Source organism: Entelurus aequoreus, linkage group LG23 (genome assembly GCF_033978785.1).
Source record: "Entelurus aequoreus isolate RoL-2023_Sb linkage group LG23, RoL_Eaeq_v1.1, whole genome shotgun sequence".
In the NCBI taxonomy this organism is placed as follows: Eukaryota; Metazoa; Chordata; class Actinopteri; order Syngnathiformes; family Syngnathidae; genus Entelurus; species Entelurus aequoreus.
Window position 1 is genome coordinate 5,091,235 of NC_084753.1, and position 12,036 is coordinate 5,103,270.

The window sequence follows — 12,036 nt, forward strand, 5'->3', positions numbered from 1 at the left end:
TAATGAACAATGAAGACTGCAAAGAAGAAAGCTGTAGGTGGGATCGGTGTATTAGCGGCTGGCTGCAGCAACACAACCAGGAGGACTTTGACTTGGATAGCAGACGCGCTAGCCGACGCTAGCCGCCGACCGCACGGATGATCGAGTGAAGTCCTTCGTCCTTCCGTCGATCGCTGGAACGCAGGTGAGCACGGGTGTTGATGAGCAGCTGAGGGCTGGCTGGCGTAGGTGGAGCGCTAACGTTTTTATCATAGCTCTGTGAGGTCCCGTTGCTAAGTTAGCTTCAATGTCGTCGTTAGCAACAGCATTTTTAAGCTTCGCCAAGCTGGAAATTATTAACCATGTATTTACATGTCCATGGTTTAATAGTATTGTTGATCTTCTGTCTATCCTTCCAGTCAGTGGTTTATTTATTTTGTTTCTATCTGCATTTAAGCCCGATGCTATCACGTTAGCTCAATAGCTAAAGAGCTTCACCGATGTATTGTCGTGGAGATAAAAGTCACTGTGAATGTCCATTTCGCGTTCTCGACTCTCATTTTCAAGAGGATATAGTATCCGAGGTGGTTTAAAATACAAATCCGTGATCCACAATAGAAAAAGGAGAGAGTGTGGAATCCAATGAGCCAGCTTGTACCTAAGTTACGGTCAGAGCGAAAAAAGATACATCCTGCACTGCATTTTAGTCCTTCACTCTCACGTTCCTCATCCACAAATCTTTCATCCTCGCTCAAATTAATGGGGTAATCGTCGCTTTCTCGGTCCGAATCTCTCTCGCTGCATTGCAAATAATAGGGAAATGTGAGCAGCCCTCCAGCCTGGGACGTCACGCTACTTCTGGTACAGGCAAGGCTTTTTTTTATCAGCGACCAAAAGTTGCGAACTTCATCGTCGATGTTCTCTACTAAATCCTTTCAGCAAAAATATGGCAATATCGCGAAATGATCAAGTATGACACATACAATGGATCTGCCAGCCCCGTTTAAATAAAAAAATGTAATTTCAGTAGGCCTTTAAAATCCTTTAATTTTCTTAAAACTCGACAGTGCGCCTTATAACCCGGTGCGCCCAATGTACGGAATAATTCTGGCTGTGCTTACCGACCTCGAAGCAATTTTATTTGGTACATGCTGTAGTGATTAGTGTGACCAGTAGAAGGTATTCATTGATTGATTGATTGATTGATTGATTGAAACTTTTATTAGTAGATTGTACAGTAGAGTACATATTCCGTACAATTGACCACTAAATGGTAACACCCCAATACGTTTTTCAACTTGTGTAAGTCGGTGTCCACGTTTATCAATTCATGGTACAAATATATACTATCAGCTTAATACAAGTTAATCATCAGAGTATATACATTGAATTATTCACATTATTTACAATCCAGGGGGTGGGATGTGGATGGGGGGGCGGGGGGGTTAGGTTTGGTTGATATCAGCACTTCAGTCATCAACAATTGCATCATCAGAGAAATGGACATTGTAACAGTTATTATTACTGTTATTTATTTATTTTTATTGTGATTACTTATGGAGTATATTGTGAATAAATTGAGAACAGGAAGTGAACAAAAGTTTTAGCAACTGTTATGTAAAAGACAATGGGTAGGATTAAATAAGCTCTGCTTCTTCCTACTCCTTTTCAAACATGTTGAAAAGAGAAACTGGAAATTGTGATGTTTCATGTTGTATGCTTGCATGTTCCAAATAAACTCAAACTCAACTCAACTCAACAGTGTAGGTCTGACTTGGTAGGATATGTACAGCGAGCAGAGAACATAGTGAGTTCAGAAAGCATAAGCATAACAAGTATATACATTTGATTATTTACAATCCGGGGAGGTGGGATGGGGTGGGCGTAGGGTGTTAGTTTAGGGTTGAGGTTGACTGGAGGTGTTCTTTTAGTGCGGTTTTGAAGGAGGATAGAGATGCCCTTTGTTTTACACCTGTTGGGAGCGCATTCCACATTGATGTGGCATAGAAGGAGAATGAGTTAAGACCTTTGTTAGATCGGAATCTGGGTTTAACGTGGTTAGTGGAGCTCCCCCTGGTGTTGTGGTTATGGCGGTCATTTACGTTATGGAAGTAGTTTGACATGTACTTCGGTATCAGGGAGGTGTAGCAGGTTTTATAGACTAGGCTCAGTGCAAGTTGTTTTACTCTGTCCTCCACCCTGAGCCAGGCCACTTCCGAGTCACACATAAGAGATAAGTGTAGACTGCAATATGACGCCAGTAAACAACACCAAAACTTTAAATTTTGCATTTAAAATAAAGAACATTACACACGGCACTCAAAAATCTGTCAAAATGTTCTAGTATTACTTTGATGGATTTTCGGCCCATTACAGCTACCGTAGTCAGAGATACAAGTATTACTATGGTGTGTGTGTAAGGACCACAAAATGGCACCCATTAGCAGACATATTATCTGGCATTTTGTTTCACAATATTATGCAAAACCAACTTTTCTTATCTTCTGGTACCTGCTGATCTGAATTTGGGATCTGCATAAGTCCTGAAAATGTGCGCACGTCCGCCACCGTAGTCTGTGTCGATTACGTAGTCGATAACCTTCTTCTTTTTCTCTATCTTCTCCTTATGGGACATTCACCCTCTGCTGTTACCATTTCTAATATAAAGTAGCGTAAAGTCCTTACTTATATCTCACTATGGAAGCGCTAAAAACTACTAGTGTTTTATTAGAGAGTTCCGGTCTGACAGTTTTTCACGGGACACATTTCCAGCCCTGTTGTTGCACTAGTGAGCCACGGATGAGGAGATGCTGCTCTGTTATTGATTGAAGTAAAGTGTGAATGTCATTAAAACAGTTAGCTCCATCGTTTGACACTTCTTCCACTCCCGTCCTTGCACGCTACACCGCTACAACAAAGATGACGGGAAGAAGACGCTGCTGAAGGTTAGCCACGTAAATAAGACCGCCCATCAAAACGGCGCATCCTGAAGCGACTGTCAGAGAGCGACTAGAAGATGATGTGTAAAACATCATCTATGCAACATTTTGACCAAAGAACCACCATTACATGTTATGTAGACCACAAGATAGTGTTTTCAATTTAGAAACAAATCATATGACCCCTTTAATGCGCCTTATAATCCGGTGCGCCCTATGGTCCAGAAAATACGGATGGAAATTATGCAATGGAGTAATAACCTGTGAATAATCTAAATTCAAAAGTGTCATGAATCTGATTTTTAAAATTAAACGTTTGACAGCACTAGTTGTATATAATATTTTTCATAAAATGTATTACAGTTTGTATATGTTATGGATAAATTACTTCAAATTTATTGATTAGAAGAAATAATAGGCCACAGATTTTTCCCTTTTTTAAGACACTTTTGCAAAAAAAATTAGCTAACAATAATTTGTTAAGATTTGTTACAGCTTGTATAATTGATGTATAAACTATCCTTAATATCTTTTTTCAAATAAAACTAACTTTGACTTTGGATTTGGGTTATTGTGGAATAACTGCCAGTGTACGAAACACCTCTAAAAGAATTGGACATTCAAAATTTAACATGGAAAAAAACCCTCCTTGGAAAAAAATCATGCATATTGGAGTAATACAACAACAATTATGGCCAAAAACTCTCTACTTTATGCTGCCCTTTTTTCTTTTTTTTTTGCTGCAGCTGTTACATATACTGTCATATTGTACATGAAATTGAGATTTGTTATATATTGTATATATTATATAAACATATAATATAATATATCAGTATATATTATATACTCTATATATAATATGTATATATTACATATTTTATATTGCTACTATGGTACATTTTAGTCTACTTAACACCTGCATTATCTTTTCAATCCTTTGAAACTGAGCTACTGTGTGGAACAATTTCCCTTGTGGATCAATAAAGTTTGTCTAAGTTTAAGTCCTAAAAACACAGCAAAAATTTACTGAAAGAACAATAAGTCAGCCTTTGTTCCCTGGGGGTTTAAAAAAATAACAGCTATTTTTTATTCTTCTTTTTAATTACATTTCGGTATAGTTTTTTCAATTCTCATCAAATACCCAACTAAAATGTTGAAGAAATTATTTTTTTAATTATAAGTACCGTGTTTTTCACCTTCGACAGCGTCTTCTCCCCGTCATCTTTGTTGTAGCGTGCCAGGACGGGAGTGGAAGAAGTGTCAAAAGATGGAGCTAACTGTTTTAATGACATTCACACTTTACTTCAATCAATAACGGAGCAGCATCTCCTCATCCGTGGCTCACTAGTGCAACAACAATGTTTCCCGTGAAAAACCGTCCGACCGGAACTCTCTAATAACTAAAGTTCCTTGGGTGAATAATGTGAACTCACTACACCGGTATGTTTTAGCACTTTCATGGCGAGTTTACTGACAGATATAAGTAAGAACTTTACACTACTTTATATTAGAAATGGCAACAGCGGAAGATGAATGCCACATAAGAAGGTAGAGAAAATGAAGAAGCTTATAACTACGTGTCGGCACGGACTACAATGGCGGACGCACGCACATTTTCAGGACTTATGCAGATCCCAAATACAGAGCAGCAGGCACCAGAAAGTAAGAAAAGTTGGTTTTGCATAATATTGCGAAACAAAACGCCAGATAATGTCTGCTAACGGAGCAGCATCTCCTCATCCATGGCTCACTAGTGCAACAACAAAAACCCGTCCGACCGGAACTCTCTAATAACTAAAGTTCCCTGGGTGAATAATGTAAACTCACTACACCGGTATGTTTTAGCGCTTTCATGGCGAGTTTACTGACAGGTATAAGTAAGAACTTTACACTACTTTATATTAGAAATGGCAACAGCGGAAGATGAATGCCACATAAGAAGATAGAGAAAAAGAAGAAGCTTATGACTGTGGTGTCGGCACAGACTACAATGGCACGCACGCACATTTTCAGGACTTATGCAGATCCCAAATACAAATCAGCAGGTACCAGAAGGTACGAAAAGTTGGTTTTGAATGAATGAAATGAGTTTATTTCGGTCATATAATCCAGTGGTTCTCAAATGGGGGTACTTAAAGGTATGCCAAGGGGTACGTGAGATTTTTTTTAAATATTCTAAAAATAGTAACAATTCAAAATCCCTTATAAATATAAATAAAAACCTTCTTTTTTTTTTTCAAATAGTTCAAGAAAGACCACAACAAATGAGCAATATTTTGCACTGTTATACAATTTAATAAATCAGAAACTGATGACATAGTGCTGTATTTTACTTCTTTATCTCTTTTTTTCAACCAAAAATGCTTTGCTCTGATTAGGGGGTACTTGAATTTAAAAAAAATTCACAGGGGGTACATCACTGAAAAAAGGTTGAGAACCACTGATATAATCAACCATCAACCATTAACCATTTTGTGTGACCAGTTTAACAGTACAGATTATACATATTTAATAGGGATGTCCGATAATGGCTTTCTGCCTATATCCGATATTCCGATATTGTCCAAATCTTTAATTACCGATACCGATACCGATATCAACCGATAGTGATATATACAGTCGTGGAATTAACACATTGTTATGCCTAATTTGGACAACCAGGTATGGTGAAGATAAGGTCCTTTTTTTTTTCTAATTAATAAAATAAAATAAGATAAATGAATAAAAAACATTTTCTTGAATAAAAAAGAAAGTAAAACAATATAAAAACAGTTACATAGAAACTAGTAATTAATGAAAATGAGTAAAATTAATTGATACACTAATTGTAAGTGTATCTTGTGTTTTTTATGTTGATTTAATAAAAATAAAAAAATAAAACGATACCAATTATTTCCGATATTACATTTGAAAGCATTAAGACATCTCTAATATTTAACAATCATACACATTTACACACAAAAAGAAAAGAAAAAGAATGACCGAAAAAGGAATAGGCTGAAGCCAAAGCTTATATTTGCCTATCCTATACCTCCACTGAAAATAAGATTGCCTGGAACATCAACGTAAAAAAAAAAAATCAATGGGATGAAAGTAATTGTTACTATATTTTATAATTTTCAATTATTTCACCTTTCAAGGTTTTCTTAAACCTTAACAAAGAACTATTACTTGCATAATATTGCGAAACAAAACGCCAGATAATGTCTGCTAATAGGTGCCATTTTGCGGTCCTTATACACACACACCATAATAATACTGGTATGTTTAATGCGGTGACAATCCATCAAGCGGTGCGGCTTCATAGCTTACCGAAGTCCTACTAAAAACATCTATATTTTCAATGGAACATATAAAGTTTTGGTGTTGTTTACTGGCGTCTTCTTGCAGTTTACATGTATCTCATATGTATGACTGCCATCTACTGGTCACACTTATCATTACACCATGTACCAAATAAAATTGCATAGAGTTCGGTAAGCACAACCAGAATTATTCCGTATGTTAGGCGCACCGGGTTATAAGGCGAACTGTCGATTTTTGAGAAAATGAAAGGATTTTAAGTGCGTCTTATAGTCCGAAAAGTATGGTATGTATTTTTTTAAAACATTTTTTGTATTCATTTTTTTAAGAGTTAACTAAATAAGAGTTATTTTTTTATTATAATTGTTTTAATTCTTTTTAAGTATCCAACGAAAATGTTTTGGAAATTTAAGACGAAAAAAAAAACAAAGTTCGGTTTTTGTGCCACAGGTGGCGGTTGGACGGTGATCCAGCGGCGGGTTGACGGCTCTGTGAGCTTCGACCGCAGCTGGAGGGAGTACAGGGACGGTTTCGGCGACCTGCACTCCGAGTTCTGGCTGGGTAACGACCACATCCACGACCTGAGCACCCAGGCGGACTACAGCCTGCGCATAGACCTGGAGGACTGGAGCAACAAGCACAAGCACGCGCTCTATCAGAGCTTCAGGTGGGTGTCATCCAGCAAACCACGTGGAAGAAGACGGCGTTGTTGCAGCGGGCCTTTTGTTGCTCCGCAGCGTGGAAGATGAGGAGCACCAGTATCGTCTCCACGTGTCTGGCTTCAGCGGCACCGCGCAGGACTCTTTCGGGTGGTACCACGACAAGCAGAGCTTCAGCACACCTGACAGCGGTGACATCTGTGCGGAGATCTCCCATGGCGGATGGTGGTATAGTCAGTGTTTCTATGCACATCTTAACGGAGTCTACTACAGGGTAAAAGCCCAGATCACCTGACACTCGCCAGCAATATCATAACGGACAATATGACGGTGCTGCCTATGTCCTGCAGGGAGGACATTACACACCTAAAGGCCGAGGTCACCTGGGTCCTGATGGGATAGTCTGGCACTCATGGAGGGACTCCGACTATTACTCCCTACGCAAAGTCAGCATGATGATCCGACCGCGCACCTTTCGGAGCCATTTGTCTCCCTGAGTCACCGTCGCCGTGGCAACTGTTGACGTACGTAACAACGCAATAGACCAAATGTGGACTATTTTTGTGCTGCATGTTTTTGGAAAACATAAACTATTACATTTTTATTTTTGGACATTCTCCATGCCAGCGGCATGGACAGCGGAAGTATTTTTTTGTACTTTAATTTTGTACCATTAGATAGTTGCACTTTTTAACTGTCGAAAAATATATATTTTTGTTAGCAAAAAGAAAAGAAAAACTGATTTTTCATTACAAAAGTCAAAACCAGTGAAGTTGGCACGTTGTGTAAATGGTAAATAAAAATAGAATACAATGATTTGCAAATCCTTTTCAACTTATATTCAATTGAATAGACTGCAAAGACAAGATATTTAATGTTCAAACTGGAAAACTTTATTTTTTGCAAGTATTAGCTCATTTGGAATTTGATGCCTGCAACATGTTTCAAAAAAGCTGGCACAAGTGGCAAAAAAGACTGAGAATGTTGAGGAATGCTCATCAAACACTTATTTGGAACATCCCACAGGTGAACAGGCGAACAGGTGGGTGCCATGATTGGGTATAAAAGCAGCTTCCATGAAATGCTCAGTCATTCCCAAACAAGGATGGGGCGAGGGTCACCACTTTGTCAACAAATGCCTGAGCAAATTGTTTAAGAACAACATTTCTCAACCAGCTATTGCAAGGAATTGAAAGATTTCACCATCCACGCTCCGTAACATCATCAAAAGGTTCAGAGAATCTGGAGAAATCACTGCACGTAAGTGATGATATTACGGACCTTCGATCCCTCAGGCGGTACTGCATCAAAAAGAGACATCAGTGTGTAAAGGATATCACCACATGGGCTCAGGAACACTTCAGAAACCCACTGTCAGTAAGTACAGTTGGTCGCTACATCTGTAAGTGCAAGTTAAAACTCTACTATTAAAAGCCAAAGCCATTTATCAACAACACCCAGAAACGCAGCCAGCTCCGCTGGGCCTGAGCTCATCTAAGATGGACTGATGCAAAGTGGAAAAGTGTTCTGTGGTCTGACGAGTCCACATTTCAAATTGTTTTTGGAAACTGTGGACGTCGTGTCCTCCGGACCAAAGAGGAAAAGAACCATCCGGATTGTGAGAGGCGCAAAGTGTAAAAGCCAGCATGTGTGATGGTATGGGGGTGTATTAGTGCCCAAGGCATGGGTCACTTAGATTACTACTATTACTATTAATACAATTATAAATACAAAACTATTAGGGCTGTCAAAAGACAAGTTAACTTGTGATGAATCACAAGAAAATACTGCATTAATCATGCATATACACAGATTAATTATGCAAATTATTTTGTTACCTTAACTATGAATGTTGGTTACCTGAGAGGCGACGCGAGTTATTATACAGTCAGTGGTCAGATCCATGCGTACACTGTCACAAAAGATACACCATTTCTATGCCGATATTATCGTCCGATAAACGCTTTAAAATGTAATATCGGAAATTATCGGTATTGTTTTTTTTATTATCGTTTTTTTTTTTTATATATATATATATTTTTTAATTAAATCAACATAAAAAACACAAGATACACTTACAATTAGTGCACCAACCCAAAAAACCTCCCTCCCCCATTCACACTCATTCACACAAAGGGGTTGTTTCTTTCTGTTATTAATATTGTGGTTCCTACATTATATATCAATATATATCAATACAGTCTGCAAGGGATACAGTCCGTAAGCACACATGATTGTGCGTGCTGCTGCTCCACTAATAGTACTAACATTTAACAGTTAATTTTACTCATTTTCATTAATTACTAGTTTCTATGTAACTGTTTTTATATTGTTTTACTTTGTTTTTTATTCAAGAAAATGTTTTTAATTTATTTATCTTATTTTATTTTATTATTATTTTTAAAAAGGACCATATCTTCACCATACCTGGTTGTAGAAATTAGGCATAATAATGTGTTAATTCCACGACTGTATATATCGGTATCGGTTGATATCGGTATCAGTAATTAAGGGTTTGGTCAATATCGGAATATAGGATATCGACAAAAAGCCATTATCGGACATCCCTAGTATTAAGTATATATTAACTAATTCAAACTCCTTAATAAGTTACTCATTTAATATGAGTACATTTGAATACAAAAACAGTAAAGAATTCCTTACGAAAAGTGGTATGTACAAAACCCAAAACCAGTGAAGTTGTCACGTTGTGTAAATGGTAAATAAAAACAGAATACAATGATTTGCAAATCCTTTTCAACTTATATTCAATTGAATAGACTGCAAAGACAAGATACTTAACGTTCTAACTGGAAAACTACATTTTTTGCAAACATTAGCTCATTTGGAATTTGATGCCTGAACTTGTTTTAATAAGAACCTTCCGGATTGTTCTAGACGCAAAGTGTAAAAGGCAGCATGTGTGATGGTATGGGGGTGTATTAGTGCCCAAGACATGGGTAACTTACACATCTGTGAAGGCACCATTAATGCTGAAAGGTACATACAGCTTTTGGAGCAATGCTCCTGTCACATAAAGGATCTTTGATTTTTCCACATTTAAGTGCTCCCGTCAAGCATGATCTTTGATTTGTGTTTTGTAACATGTATTTTAAAACAGCAGAGTGCTCCTGTCAAAGAAAGGATCTTTGATTTTTCCACATTTAAGTGCTCCCGTCAAGCAAGATCTTTGATTTGTGTTTTGTAACATGTATTTTAAAACAGCAGAGTGCTCCTGTCAAAGAAAGGATCTTTGATTTTTCCACATTTAAGTGCACCCGTCAAGCAATATCTTTGATTTGTGTTTTGTAACATGTATTTTAAAACAGCAGAGTGCTCCTGTCAAAGAAAGGATCTTTGATTTTTCCACATTTAAGTGCTCCCGTCAAGCAAGATCTTTGATTTGTGTTTTGTAACATGTATTTTAATACAGCAGAGTGCTCCTGTCACATAAAGGATCTTTGATTTTTCCACATTTAAGTGCTCCCGTCAAGCAAGATCTTTGATTTGTGTTTTGTAACATGTATTTTAAAACAGCAGAGTGACTCAACAAAAACGATCCTAAATTTCTGTTTAGTACAGTAGCATCGCTAACCCAACAAGGGACTCCTCCCAGTAGCTCCACCCACTCGGCAGATGATTTTATGAATTTCTTTAATAAGAAAATTGAAGTCATTAGAAAGGAGATTAAAGACAACGCATCCCAGCTACAACTGGGCTCTATTAACACAAATACGACTGTATATACGACGGACACTGCCCTCCAAAATAGTCTCTCTATTTTTGATGAAATAACATTAGAGGAATTATTACAGCGTGTAAGTGGGATAAAACAAACAACATGTTTACTTGACCCACTTCCTGGGAAACTTATCAAGGAACTGTTTGTATTACTAGGTCCATCAGTGTTAAATATTATAAACTTATCACTTTCCTCTGGCACTGTTCCCCTAGCATTCAAAAAAGCGGTTATTCATCCTCTGCTCAAAAGACCTAACCTCGATCCTGACCTCATGGTAAACTACCGACCGGTGTCCCACCTTCCGTTTATTTCCAAAATTCTCGAAAAAAAATTGTTGCACAGCAGCTAAATGAACACTTAGTGACTAACAATCTCTGTGAACCTTTTCAATCCGGTTTCAGGGCAAATCACTCTACGGAGACAGCCCTCGCAAAAATGACTAATGATCTATTGCTAACGATGGATTCTGATGCGTCATCTATGTTGCTGCTTCTTGATCTTAGCGCCGCTTTCGATACCGTCGATCATAATATTTTATTAGAGCGTATCAAAACACGTATTGGTATGTCAGACTTAGCCTTGTCTTGGTTTAACTCTTATCTTACTGACAGGATGCAGTGCGTCTCCCATAACAATGTGACCTCGGACTATGTCAAGGTAACGTGCGGAGTTCCCCAGGGTTCGGTTCTTGGCCCTGCACTCTTTAGTATTTACATGCTGCCGCTAGGTGACATCATACGCAAGTACGGTGTTAGCTTTCACTGTTATGCTGATGACACTCAACTCTACATGCCCCTAAAGCTGACCAACACGCCGGACTGTAGTCAGCTGGAGGCGTGTCTTAATGAAATTAAACAATGGATGTCCGCTAACTTTTTGCAACTCAACGCTAAGAAAACGGAAGTGCTGATTATCGGTCCTGCTAGACACCAACATCTATTTAATAATACCACCTTAACATTTGACAACCAAACAATTAAACAAGGAGACTCGGTAAAGAATCTGGGTATTATCTTCCACCCAACTCTCTCGTTTGAGTCACACATTAAGAGTGTTACTAAAACGGCCTTCTTTCATCTCCGTAATATCGCTAAAATTCGTTCCATCTTGTCCACTAGCGACGCTGAGATCATTATTCATGCGTTCGTTACGTCTCGTCTCGATTACTGTAACGTATTATTTTCGGGCCTCCCTATGTCTAGCATTAAAAGATTACAGTTGGTACAAAATGCGGCTGCAAGGCTTTTGACAAAAACAAGAAAGTTTGATCATATTACGCCTATACTGTATATACCTTTATATATACCTATACTGTATATATAATTATATATACCTATACTGTATATATAATTATATATACCTATACTGGCTCACTTGCACTGGCTTCCTGTGCACCTAAGATGCGACTTTAAGG

At 38.0% G+C, this 12,036-nt stretch overlaps 2 protein-coding genes across 17 annotated transcripts in view; one reads left to right on the plus strand and one right to left on the minus strand.

Moving 5' to 3' along the window:
• Positions 1 to 12,036, plus strand: part of LOC133640772 (fibrinogen-like protein 1) — a 201,189-nt gene that overhangs the window by 181,944 nt on the left and 7,209 nt on the right. For 14 of the 16 annotated variants that reach the window (XM_062034369.1, XM_062034373.1, XM_062034378.1 and 11 more), the window contains 3 exons: positions 6,672 to 6,888; positions 6,959 to 7,154; positions 7,231 to 7,812. In XM_062034369.1, coding sequence (XP_061890353.1) covers positions 6,672 to 6,888; positions 6,959 to 7,154; positions 7,231 to 7,377 — 560 coding nt within the window. In that variant the 3' untranslated portion in view covers positions 7,378 to 7,812. Of the gene's footprint in view, positions 1 to 6,671; positions 6,889 to 6,958; positions 7,155 to 7,230; positions 7,813 to 7,906; positions 10,135 to 12,036 lie in introns of those variants that run through there. The other 2 variants (XM_062034381.1, XM_062034382.1) reach the window with 2 other exon arrangements.
• LOC133640770 (tubulin epsilon and delta complex protein 1-like) overlaps positions 1 to 12,036 on the minus strand; it is an 86,886-nt gene that overhangs the window by 1,175 nt on the left and 73,675 nt on the right. The gene's annotated exons all lie outside the window — the stretch shown is intronic.